Source organism: Dicentrarchus labrax, unplaced genomic scaffold (genome assembly GCF_905237075.1).
Source record: "Dicentrarchus labrax unplaced genomic scaffold, dlabrax2021, whole genome shotgun sequence".
NCBI lineage: Eukaryota > Metazoa > Chordata > Actinopteri > Moronidae > Dicentrarchus > Dicentrarchus labrax.
In genome coordinates this window covers 32,421,967-32,436,009 of record NW_026136719.1, presented here as the reverse complement: position 1 = coordinate 32,436,009, position 14,043 = coordinate 32,421,967, and the positions used below count along the sequence as shown (strand labels likewise).

Below are 14,043 nucleotides of genomic sequence, written 5' to 3'. Positions count from 1 at the left end.
TAAAGTAAAAGTCCTGCATTCGAAGTTCTTACTTAAATAAAAGTACATGGGTATTGGCTTTAAAATATGTAGCGGAGTAAAAAGTATAATATTGGCTTCTAGAAAATAGTTGAGGTATAAAGTAGCTTAAAAAATGGAAATGCTCAAGTAAAGTACAGGACTGCAATTTATAGCGATTCTAGTTTGATAATTGATCGACTATGATCTATGCTTCTGTCTTAATAAAATATCCTCTTAAATTCGGGGTCCGTGGTCTAATGTGCATCTATTGTGGGGGTCCTTGACATGAAAAAGTTTGAGAACTCCTACATTTATTGCTCAGTTGAACGTCATAAACAGAAGCCCTACCACTATATGTTAACAAACAGGAGTCGAACAACATTCTGGATTTAAAAAAAAAAAATCAGAAAATTGGTAAGGGTCGAAAAAAAAAAGCTCCCACAGCACAAAGTGACATATGCAGCTTCAGTTTTGGCTTGGTTCACAACTATAAAGCTGATAAGTTATTGATAAGACAAAAGTTCAACTAGGAGGATGTTTACCATGAGGTGTAAGGGGGTCTTAGTGGGTCCCTTGGCAGACATCTTCTCCCACAGTCCCCTTCTGACATAGCGCACCGTGGTCCCGGCCAGCTCAAACTCTCCTGGAAGCTCGATCTTCCAGTCGCTGTTGATGGACCTCTCACCGGAGTCTTTCAGGGCTGTGAGAAAGACACAAGAGGTCAAAAGCAACACTTTCATGCACCAACCCTGGGTCTTTGTGTGACTACTACTTTATCAAACCAAAATTTCACATTGTTCACATTGTCTACTGTATGGCAACAGTGATCCTATAATAAATCCTATAATAATTCAGTTCTAAATATAGACTAACATCTGCACAGCCACCTCTATAGTTAAGGTCTGGTTAATGAACAGTTTTTTTTTTTTGGGGGGGATTGGAGGGAACACGCTAATTTACTCTCATGTCTGTTTATCAGACACAGAGTTGGAGTTAGGCCATGGTTAACCTAGCTTAGCATAAAGACTTGAAGCATGGAGAAATAAAACACACCTCACCTTAAAAGCTCACAAATGCAAACGAGTAGCATCTGTAGCATAACTTGTACACAAATGTAAAATGAGAGTTTGTGGTTTCAGGGGGATGTGCTGGAACTAACTAACATGAGGCGCAGTGACTGCATGGTACCATACTGTCTGTACAGGAGGGCTATTTAATTACAAGTTCAATTGGGACTTTAAAACCAGTAGATGTAGATGGGACAGATGTTACAATAGTGTACTTAAAACCTTTTTTTAGCTTTGGGTAATAACAAATTTGAAACTGCAAATGAATGCAGCAAAACTAGCAGACATTTGGAGATGGCGGGACACGGTAGCCTATAGCCATAATACGTAACTGAAGTTCATTAGCAAACTGTGCTGAGCGTAGCACATTAAGCTAATTAGCATTAGCCCGACTGTGCCATCTGAATCATCTGGGAAGTCGTTGTTGGAAACTGTTTGGAAAAGGGCAAACACCTTAAAGAAATACTTGGCAGGTGATTGGATGAACCATCTATCACCATCTGCAAACTTCACTCAATCAGATCAATAAACCATATAACGTAGTCAAACTCTTACTGAAGACAGTTGGGTGCAAAATGAAAACATTTTTTCCACGGAGAAAAACGTTCTTTCCTCTTCTTTCAATGAAGAAATACTCTCCAGTTCTGCTAACCCACCCCCATAACTGCCAGGACAGGATTGGTTTAGTACCACTGTACTGGCCACAAATGCGTCACTGAAGCCTGGCAAGGATTATCTTGTGATCTTGCGAGTCCAGCTGCATTGCAAGGTAAGGTTGTCAGGCATAATAAGGTGAGCGCAAATGAAACACCGCAGCTGAAAGACATATCTCTGTCCTTTAAGTTCCCAGTTAGGTACAACAGCAACAGAGAGAGAGAGCTGTTACATAACACAAGGACAGTGTGTTGACAGAGCTCCACCATTGTAGGGTATGTGAATGGAAGCACATCAAACGCTAATGCACATTTGATGGCGTCCCCCAAGATGAACCGAATCTGTACTTCTGTGCACCTTTACCCTCCGTACACAGAGGTAGTGTCAATGTATTTATGACAAATGGAGACAGTCAGCTGCTGTGTCTATCCTCGCAAACACTATTTTACCACCAGAAAACAAAACAATACAGGTCCGATAAATAAATCCAACCTCACAGCAGGCCTGACACTGACAGGAAGTATTGTTCCAGGGTTTCTTTGATGTGCTGAGGTTTTTCTCTCTGTGGGAGTTTGTTTCTCTGTGGGATTCAACAGCCATTACTACTCTCTCTGTGGCTGCCTACAAAACATCCCCGTCCTCCAGTTTCATCAGAGACAGAACAGGAACTGAACACAGCCAGGGAGCCATGTTAACCCTGCAGTCTGCTGTCCCAGTGTGGCCCTACAAAGGCGTTGCTGTTAAAACTGAACAGATTAGTTTACCTGCTCAAATGTGAATGTGGCATAGACACATTAGTGGTTTGAGTGCTTTAGAATTACAAAGGCTGTTATCAGTACATTTTATATAACTAATCCAGCCAGGTTCCTCAGACCCCATATCTTATTTGCTTATTGGTACCAAAATTGGGGTTGAAATGAGAAAAGACTATAGCTCTTACATATGGTATGTGTGATATATCAGGATAGTCTTCAAAAAGTAATCACAGAGGATGTGCATTATCCAGTAAGTATGAAAACCTTTTTGTAATTTAGGTCTGAAAAGGAGAATCAGCTCAGCCCAGTCAGATATGTAGTGGACCAGAACATTTTATCTAACTTTTCTACCACAAAACAACAGCTTCAGAATCATTTTGAAGCTATGCTGAGTTGTAACGGGGTGAATGGTTCCTCTGTACTCCTGTTGCACTGTAACTTTTGTCTCTGGGTGGGGACAAGTGTGACCAACTATGTCTCCAACTATTTTGGTGAAACTGGATCATATAATGTAGCTGCTGTTAGCTAGTTAGCTTAGTTGATACAGGTAGCACAGGAGCTTTGGACTGCCGGGAGGAGGACGTTTTTTAGAACAGGGGACGGAGAATGCTGACAGAGTGGAACCAGAGCAATGTAGCTGGGCTCAGCAGCTTCAATGGACATAGTTAATGGCAGAGGCGAAGAGACCTAAGAGGACACTGACAGAGGAAGCTAAGAAGGGAAAAGGAGAGAGTAAATGTGGGACTGGCTTTTAGTGGTTGGGGAGAGCTTGGTGAAATAAAAGGCTGCAGACGGACGGCGAGCTGGTCTTCTTGCTGTTGGACCATTCAGTAATATTAACCGCTTGCTATATCTGCTGTTGTTGCACTTGCTTGATGTTGGTTGGCCGTCTTAGCAAAGTTTTTGGCTCGCTAGTTTTTAAATCGTAAGTAAAGAAATCATAACAAACATAGAGCTGTCCATATTCACCACAGTGGGACTGCAGTCTGAAACAGGGGGCACTGACATGGCAACACATGCCAAATCTTACATAATGTTGCTTTATGATGATATCGCTATCAAGCTCATCAGGTGTTTATTTTATATCAGCTGTAACAGATGTAAAATAAACCATACTTCTGTATGTGCATGGTAAATTGTCAATGTATTCAAGGCATCCTTGAAAATAGGAGAAATTACAAAGTGTTTCCAGAAAAGCCACCATGTCTTCAATCCATCCATCCATCCATCCATCCACCCATCCAGATAAGATACACATGAACAGGGGATCATATAAATGCATTGTAGTAGTACTAAAGTAGTTGCATGTAGACTGCAGTAATACTGTAGCACACTGGCAGCAGCTGCCATATAATCACAGTATTGTGTTTTTGTCTGGAAGTTGGCAGTGACCATTCTCAAGGACTCCCTGTAAAACACATGCATCATTACCCAGAAAGCTATGTGAGGGTTTGTCCTCCACAACTTTGATCCTCCTGGCTCCCGCGGGGATAACCACAGCCTCGATGTAGCCTGATAGAGAGAGAGAAATATGAGGTGAAAACAGATACAGAGACCAACAGAGTATGGGGCACGCACATCCAAACAACTTTATGGCTGCTGGATCAAAAGATGAACTGAGTGCAAAAGTCAGACAAATCTGAATTTGCTGAGAGCTATCAGGGCAGTGTGCAGATTTTGTCTGACTTTTGAAAACAGATTCAGAGGTATACAGAGGTAGACATGGAGACAGGGACAGGCTGGTGACCTCTGTGTCTGTATCAGAGATGATCTGTACAACCTCATAGGATCAAATATATTTACATTGCTTTACACTGCTGAAAATAAAAGTTTATTACTGTCCGACTTTCATCAGGTATATGGGGATACAGGGCTCTCATACCTGATGAAGGTCGACTAGATCAGAACATAGTAATAAATAATTAAATGTTTGCGAGGCAAGTTTTTCTCATTGCTTTTTGTTAGAACACCTGACAGCACCACCAAAACCCCAAAGTTAACTACCCATCAGTCAACCTTGGGGATTTTAGTGCTGGTGTTAGGCAATGTAAAACAATATTGATCGATATTTTACTTTCTAATTCTGTCATCTCTGTTGCACAACCAGCCACCAGCCCATTTCCACAGACAACATGACCCCTTTAGGGGATTATTTCAAGACAAAGCAGCTCAATCTGACTTCTACCAATTACTCTACCAATCTTACAGAAAGTGATGGAAAAGGGACCTTTTAAGGAATATTATTTCATTTTTGTTTGTCTTTTTCTTACTTGACTCTGGTCTCATTTTGGCCATCAATTCTCATCGGTTACAGCTTTACAGCTGAGGTCTGGGACAATGCCTGGTTCTCACTTGTACTGAGGAACACCAGCACCTCTGATTTTTATCTGTATGAGTGCCCTTACTTCTTATTGCGTACTGCCACCTCTGGTAAGCATGGATGCACCCACCACTGATGTACGGACCTATTTTTTTCCGAGGGGTATACAATAAAAGTTGGGAAATAACTGCCTAAAAATAACTTTTCTCTGATGCATGCCCCCAAACCCCCTAGCATGTTACATTTTTGGAACTCGGTATTACTAAAACCCTGAGTACAACAATGATGGTGAACTACTCCTAAATGCCCACGTAACTGCGTCTGTGTGTAACCACATAGCCAGCTTAATGTTAAGATAACAGCACTGAAAAATGTCCTTGTTAAATTGGATGGTTTGTTAGCACTCATGTTTGCTGCATGTACATGTTATAATTGTCAGAAATGAAACTGGTGAGTAAAATGCAACTCAGTTCCAAACTGAAAGACAAAATTGACTAAGCTAACTATGTACCATCTCAATCCCAAGCCTAACCCCAACCGACCAAACCAACAAACACTATCCAATCAGAGGCAGAGTAGGGTGGATCTACGCAGAATTCTCATGGGAAAATTAAATGTTGTGCATAAGTTTACAGGAGAAGCGCTGGTACTCAGTACTGGTGACTAAGCCCATTTCAGGGACTTGTTATCCCCCTGTACATAACACCTAAGACTGGTTTGAGTAAAATGTCATTGTAAGTAATAGAAATGATGGCCAAAACTAAAAAGAATCAGGTTAGACATTGCTAATTGGTAATGTAATGTTAACTTTGATGTGTTCCAAAATTCATATATTGGTTTCTGCTCTAGAAAAATAAATACAAAACTGGAGTCAGTGCTTTAACAAGGTAAATGTGAGCTGCTTTGTTCCTCTGCCCAGTTTGCCCAACATTATTTCACAATGCAGTATTTCACAGTTACAGACACCAATATGACTTCATACTTACCAATACATTCTCTAAGCCTCAACACACACAGCGCACTGTTACACACCATGAGGATACAGTGGCTTCTGACCGACATCAAACACAGACACACGGACAAGACAACAGCAAAAATTTTGTCAAATGAACCCAAAGGATGAAATGCAAATTCCTCGCAGAATGTGTAAATGTGAATCGTCCTCAAGCGTGATATGGCTGAACTATCAACTGCTATCGCCAGTATCCTGTCCTCATCACGCAACAAGGCCAAGCTCGGTCAGGTCTCAGTGTTCAGTAGATCCATTTGGCTTCTTTTTGTAGTTGGTGTAACATAATATTAAGTCACATCAAAGAAAGTCTGGCTCTATGGTTGCCCCTGAGGACAAAACGCAACATGTTGAACTGCCATGTTTCTACAGTACCCCCGTTCTCATTCCCAGGTCGTCAAATACAGACACAAGTGGTTTTCAGTTAGTTGCAATTTGCAACGTCACCACTAGATGTCACTAAATCCTACACACTGGACCTTTAATCTCCAATAAATAAAACCAGTACATGCAAAATATCGCCCCTAACCCCAATCACACTGCTGTTATCATTAACCTGTATTTATGCTGATTCTGTCAGACGATATTGCCATTATAAAACTAACTTTTTTTAATCTGTCCCTCATAAATACCTAAACCTTTAGAACTGCAATGCTAAATTACTGGAGCACTTTGTTTGCATGCTTTGAAGGAAGGTCTTTCTGCACCCTGGTGCTCCAAAGTTGCTTAATGTAGCTGTCCTGAATCTAAGCACTTAGACCTATCAATGTCTGTAGTAAAGCCTTTCCATTTAATCAATTCATGGTGAGGAAAAATAATCTTTTAATGTGCAAACGTGGTATTTGCATTTCAAGAGGTTGCGTTCATGACACAAAATTTTGTGAGCCCGGGCTGAAACTGATCCTGGACAGATCTTTTCCGAGGGTTTTGGCGACTCGTATCCACAATGAACAGACACAGCACTCCCCTCCTGAAAGCTGACCGGCAGCATCCATCAACCCTCCACCACCCTGCCCGTCCAGCTATGGTTAGACACAGACTGCCATGGGCTCATCTGGGTTTACCAGCAGCGCATCTGGCGTTTTAAGAAGCGAATGCCAAATGTTAAAGTATGACGTTTTATACAGTACTGTAATTGTCAAACTTCTAACATTTCTAACATCTTATGGCATACGACTGTTCTCTCCCCCTCTGACGTTACTCCTCCGCTTGGCAGAAGCAGCAGGGAGAAGGAAACACCTTGGATGAAAGGAATGCGTCCCTGGCATACCTCATGGCTGGGTTATGGGGTAACAGGGTCAAACAGCTGGTTATGTAAGTGTAACCAAGCATTTTTGTTTTTTATAACATTCAGACTACACCCCCCAGAGGAGCCCACAGATAACTGCTTATCTAATCTACCTACAGTAAAACACTCCAGGCAGTGCAGGAAACACACACACGCGCGCACACACACACACACACACAAACGCGCGCGCGCACACACACACACACACACACACAGTGCATGCATCTTACATGAGAAACACTTGGGGACAGCTCTGGGTTTAGCCATCACACAGGTAGATACCCTCTTACACTGCCTAGTGGTGACTGGAGGACAAGACAAGGAAGTGGAAGGGAGGTCACATGTCCTGTGGACCACACCGGCATGTGCATGCACGTGTGCACACACGCTAACACACACAAGCTCCCATTGCGGTTATTTTCCCCTTTTCTGACTCAGGTTGTGGTGTGATGTGGACACTGCTGACTAATACATTTATCAGTGTCCACAGATTCTGTCACATTGGCTGCTGCAACAGAACCACAATATCTGTGATCACTGTTTGCACTAATTTTTTATAGTGTTCTGTGTGGTTAAGAGGGTGATGATGAAGAGCTATGTGTGATATCCAGTCAAACAAGGAGCTGTAAATCCAGAGTAACTGTCTGACATCAACAGCCTAAAAAAGTAAAATATTAAAATAAGACATTCAGTTCTGTCTTCTGTATTTCAAACATAAAACTACTATTTGTATTATGAATCTGTCCTTTCTATCACCAATGGTTTTTGATGCTTGTGTTAAAAGGGATGGGCTAGATGGAAAACCTCACTCACATATTCAGCTCAAGAGAACTTTGTGGAGTCACAGGCATAAACTGGATACAAGTAATGTTCCCTAATTCCAAGATTACATACTTTAAGGCAAAACACTACACGCAAAAATATATATTTTTTTTTCCTCCATTCCTAGTATAAATAAATAAAAACGCCAACAATATACTTTGTCTATTTGCATCTGTAGATTTCTCCTAAAGTTAGCATCAGATATTGACTCATTTGCCTATTTAAACAATACATTTCAGAAAACAATACAAAATACAGTACAAAAAAGTAATTGTCTAAAGTAATGAGTTCAGGAAGTTTCATGGGGATATCATTAGTTAAAATCTTTACCCTATTCACCGGTAGTGTCTTGTAAAATATATGGATTTTACAATACATATTTTTAAAGGCCGTTTTCTCAAAATTAGTATAGTCTCACACTCTGAGCCAGAACTCTCCACTTCAGCAGCATTTACATACACCTAAGCTTCTAGTTTTATTCTTATTTATATTCTGAAGGTTTTTACAGAGGGCTTTGTTCATATATCATTCACAGTATGATTTATAGAGCATTTTATTCCTAAAAACATGGTGAAATGTGATTTTTTTATTGTTGTGATTTATGGAGTGATAAAGAGACATCCACAATTCCCTCTGTAACACCCTCTGACTCTGATATGTCAACATAATGAAACCATGTCTAATCTGGCTTTATCCGAAGTTCAGATTTCTGTTCTGAAAATATATGCACATTAGTGCATTTATAAGTGGATAATGCATCATTTGCATATTTAAACATACAATTTCAGAAAACTTGTATCTCCCTTCCCGACTCTGTATGCCAATAAATACTTTTACGGGGCTGTACCCTACTCAGAATTGTGTTAATATCCATTATTACTATCTATTTCTAAACTTCTATAGCCTTCACTTTTACCTGCACTGTCAACAGCCCTGCAGGAAAGATGCTGTGGGATTTTATAACTGCGCATTAGTGTTCATACTACAAGAAATATGTGCCAAATGCATCCAAGACCACCTTGGCAAGTGGTTTGAGTGATCAGATCACAATGCGTCTTGGTGGTTGTTTACACTTGTATTTAAAACTTGTGACCGGATCTCCCAATATGAATACCAGGTGTAAACAGGCTCAGTGATCCCTGAAAACACACTAAGTGTCGCCTAAAGAGGCTTAAGAAAAAGAAACACTGTCTATACTGCCATGATTAGGTTAGCAAATGCAGTGATCCATTTTTCCAGCAAAACAACTAATTTCCTAATATTTTGAAGGACTTCTACATAACTGACAAGATGGCAAGATAATTACAGGTTTCCAGGTGTTTTTAGGATGAATATAGAAACACTTCCTGTCTGAAGTGCAGTCATATTGGTCCTAAAAGTGTTTTCAGAAACACAAAGTGGATAAATAAATGAAATGCAATTGCTTCTCATTGTGCCGGCACCTTTAAATAAACCACACCTGAGCACACTTGCTCTAGTATAAACTCTCTTCAAAACCCTCAGGCTTAAGACAGAAACATCTGCCATGTGGCTAATCGACATTTAGGTTTGACCAGCATTGAAGGACAATACATATATATACATTTTATGCCATAAATTTCATTTCATGCCCAAATAATTCTACAAAACATGAAATATTAACAGTGTTTGCAATCAAAACATGATTTTTGTCAGGGTGGAATCTGCATTTACACAATTACACAGAACTGTTCAGGTTCAGGCAACCGATGTATAGTAATACTGATATAAATATATAATGCTAAATGTACACTGTAAAAGCTGACAACACATCTTTATAAAAGTAGTAAGATAACATAACTTAATTCTCCCAAAGATTTTAGTCACTCATTCACATGAATGAAGCCCAACTCAAAGTTTGCATTGACTCATTTTCTCGAAGATGACTTTATGTCATTATAAAATGCTGTACAGCTTAGGATTTTTCACTTTTTGTTTTTATTTCAGTTTATTAATCATCATAAGCTCAAGTATGCATCCAAATAATTCTTAATCATCACCCAAACTGTAAAGATTTGATGTTACTCCCTAAAAAAAACACAAAAACTTACTTTGGTACCATTTTGTTAATTAATTAATTATAAAATGCTTTAATTGCATGTCATCTGTTTTTACAGGTAATGTAATAATAATTTGAATACATTGAACTTATGAAGGTGTTAACATTTATATAAATAATATGGATTTAAGTTACTTTGTTCAGTTAAATTGTGTTCACACATTTTAAATAAGTTTGGAAAAATGCTGCATCTGGGTTTAACTTCAATCAACTGAATAGAATTGGTACAATTAACTCAATTTACTCAGGTTACCTTAACAAATACTTAAATTACTTCTACTCAAATCAAATATCTTAAATTGTTTGAGTTAATAAATTGAAACCGGTTAAAGGCAATCGGTTTCCTCAGACAGTTTGAGTTGAACTAAGTCATCAGGTTTTACAGTGAAACTGTATCACATCGGTACTAGATGCCAATGTCTGGATACAGACAGCCAATATCAGCTGCATACATCAGCACACACATAGGGTATACTAGATGGATACTACAACACACACACAGACACAAACATGAACACACACACTCACCCATTCCTTTGGTGTGGTTGAAGTCTCCTCTCACTATCTTGCAGGAGCGCCCGTCTCCATTACAAACACCACAGCGGTCCTCTTTCGCAGAAGAGCCGATGATGCCATCACAGCCAATTTTCTGTACAGAGCAACAGTAAAACAGGAGGCTGATAAGTTGCCTTTGTGGTGTAGTGCATGTGTATACAGGCATAAGTTAGGGTAAAAGCTTAGCGTTTCCTATTGTAATATGTAGTTCAGTCACCCATCAGAAGGTGGCGTTAAAACTTAAGGTAATGGATGCACCAACCTCTATTCTGCCTACTTCACATAAATGTTGACCCCCTTCAGGAATCGTATGAGAATGGCAGAACAGACTTGTTGATGGGCTGTCCTCAACAAGTCTGTTTTTCTGACAAAGCTACAAATTGGCCATAAATGTATCCATTAAGAGTGTAGCGATGTTCGCTCGCTGGTTACAATTTGTGGCCAGTGAAGCCAGGAATTGACTCAGTGCCTCAGTAGTACATACTGAAATGTGTGTCCACAGCCCTGGAGTTGCTAGACCTTAAAGACATTTAAAGAAAGGCTCAGCAACCTGCTCCTTTTGAACACATATCGATCACCACTATCACAGTGAATGATAGAAAGTAAACACGGTAATATTCTATTGTTTTGTAATGAGAAAAGGACAAATAGAAGTTTTGGTTCCAGTTTTGTTAGTAAGTGAGTGGCCCAGTGTCATTAACACAGTTAATGTTGAAGCGCAATACATTCGTGTAGTGCTGCGGTGGTGATCAATGGGGAAAAAAATTTGACTTTAAACTAAAAAAGGGAAAAATAGGTGTTGCTTAGGGCAACAGAAAGGTGTGATCACACAGAAAAGAAAAAAAAGATGTATATTACAGATAGGGGGCAGTAAGGGTCTGTCCTAGGTTTCTGCCTATTAACAGGCAGTGTTTCCTTGCCCTTGTCGCCAAGTGCTTGCTCATGGTGGTACTGTTGGGTCTCTGTAAATAATGTTATAAAGAGTTCGGTCTAGACCTGCTCTATTTGAAAAGTGTCCTGAGATAACTTCTGTTATGAATTGGCGCTGTACAAATAAAATTGAATTGAATTGAATTGAATTAACTGCTGACAGGTTTAAGGAGATAAAGCTTTGCTCATATGTTACATCTATGGCCCAGAATCATAAGACACAGAGACTTTTTACTACATCAAGAATTTAAACTTGAAGCCAGACACCCACACCCACCCACACAGAGTGCAAGACAAAGTAATGCATGGTGCACAGTTTGCTGAATCAGAGGACCATATGGCTCAGTCAGACTTCCAGGGTCCTCCTCCAGCCAGACACAGTCTATTTTCATAGTTTCACTGAATATATTCCTCTCCCCTTTTCCTGTCTGCTTCCTCTCTTTCTTTTCTCTCCCTCGCTCCTTGCCAGTGTTTTCATAGCATGCCTGAGTCTCACATGCCAGGCTTAGAAAAACATCCATGCCTCCTCCTCCCTCTGTAACCTCAGTTTCTGCAGCTCTGTCTCCATCCTGCAGCTCCTCCACTGCTTCTCCCTTTCAGGCTGAAGACAGAACCAGTGTGCAGGCAGGAATGTTTGGGCAGAGCCCAACAGATGCATGATGGGTATGTCTGAAGCTGACGAAGGCAGGGGTTAGCAGACCAAAGGAAAGACGAGAAACGAGAACCCAGTTTGATTAGCCCACTGGTCAGCTTGTGAGTCTTATTTTAACATGTCGGGCTGGGTGAGGTCAGGAAATGATCTAGACGTAATTGACCCTCCATAACTCCCGCCCATTGGTGTATATAAAGATGAACGACATGACAGCTCTCCAAAAGTGAAGCCAAAACATCTCGACAGCCTGGCTCACTGCAGTATAGGTTATAAAGCCCACTGCCTCAATGTTAGCAGATGGAACAAACTAAAAAATCTAATTACACATCAAATACATTTTTCCCAAAGATGGTTTCTGTCATTTTAGGTAGATTTTAACGCTCTGGTGTTTGTTCAAGAGTTCAATTATCTGATAAGATTGGTTTTAATTAGTTATTTGAAGCTATAAAAAGGGGTTTCACCTCACGATAGACTCAGGCAGAGCTCAGCTGTCAAAGTCAGTCGGGTGTATGGGCGGGACTTCACTACTGTGGCGCCAACCCCGATCACTACTGGACAGACTCGGCTCTGAATCCAGAGGATGGTAGCTGTTGTGTTGTGTACAGCGGGAGGAAGTGGAGACGTGACTTGGTGCTGAAGCCTGTGTCAGCTTCCTCCTTTCCTGTACTCAGATATGCTATGTGTTGGGCTCGTCTATGTTGAAAATACAACCACCACTTTGTGTGGTTAAAAGATAAAAGCGACATATAGTCACAGCTTAAGTTCGCTAATTAATCTACATCAATTGTGATTTAGCTACTTTAATTTGAAAGCTAATGTCAGCAAAACACTAAATAGCTAATTTACATCTAACCTAATTTACGTTCAATTGCAGAAACACCTTAATCATTAACCTAATATGACTCTCCTCACTATGATCACTCTAACATGAATCCTAAACCGAAGAACTGTGTGTGTATTAGCCCAGTCTGAATGGGATGGACAGCACAATGGCACTTAAAATATATACACACACATAGAAAGAGAAAAAACACACATATACAATGTGTGCTTCAGCTGTACTCATTCTAACTGATCTTACACAGTTAAGGTACATGAGTCATTGCTGATGTGTAAGAAGTAAGTATTTTGTGAGCACATGTGCGTCATGATAATTGCATCCATATTCGACTCTCTGGACCTCTCACTCTCTCTCTCCCTCTGTCTCTCTCCCAGAAGGAGGGGAATTCCTCCCAAATGTACAAGCATCCAACATTTGCAAATAAACACAAAAGGCTGACTGTAGTCGGGACACCAGATCCAAATAAACTCCTCAACCCTCCGCAGGGGAGGAGACTGTGGATTCACTCCACCACTGCTAACTGCTAATGAATGAGGCACTCTATTGATCCCTGCAGGGACATTCTCCTTCACAGCTCTGCACTGTATTTATTTGTTTATTTCATGACTGATTTTTTTTCAGCAATGTCAGCAGTGCCAAAATCTCCCCCTTCTCTCCCCCGTGGCTGTTGAAAAGACTAAACTTCAGTTTTTATTTATTGACCCGTCTCTCTTACCAGCACGTCATCCTGAAGCCATGACATTGGCTACATTATAAGGGCTTCTGATATCATTCATATCAATCTATTTGTAATTACCATTGACCCACTGCAATATAAGTTACGTTATCCTTCATTAATTAGGCTGCTATAAGGAAATGAATTCTCTGCATTTGACCCATCCTAAAGGTCCAACTCCTGATCTAATATATAAAGAGGAACCTTGAAGCTAGAGTTCAGATGATGAGTACTTTTTCTGCCTTAATCTAACCAAGCTCCAACCTTTACCATGCAAGCTTTATTTGAAAATCTAACCAGACATTGCATAGTTGCTACCTTGACAGGAAGTTGCAGACATAGGATATTTTTTTGCAAA

The 14,043-nt window shown here is 40.2% G+C and overlaps 1 protein-coding gene across 3 annotated transcripts in view; it reads right to left on the bottom strand.

Annotated features, from left to right (window-relative positions):
- Window positions 1-14,043, bottom strand: part of adamts17 (ADAM metallopeptidase with thrombospondin type 1 motif, 17) — a 118,671-nt gene that overhangs the window by 23,885 nt on the left and 80,743 nt on the right. For 2 of the 3 annotated variants that reach the window (XM_051379985.1, XM_051379987.1), the window contains 4 exons: window positions 10,521-10,641; window positions 7,324-7,398; window positions 3,908-3,988; window positions 543-700 (listed from right to left, as the gene is read on the bottom strand). In XM_051379985.1, the coding sequence (XP_051235945.1) occupies window positions 543-700; window positions 3,908-3,988; window positions 7,324-7,398; window positions 10,521-10,641 (435 nt within the window). The remainder of the gene's footprint in view (window positions 1-542; window positions 701-3,907; window positions 3,989-7,323; window positions 7,399-10,520; window positions 10,642-14,043) is intronic. The other variant, XM_051379986.1, reaches the window with a different exon arrangement.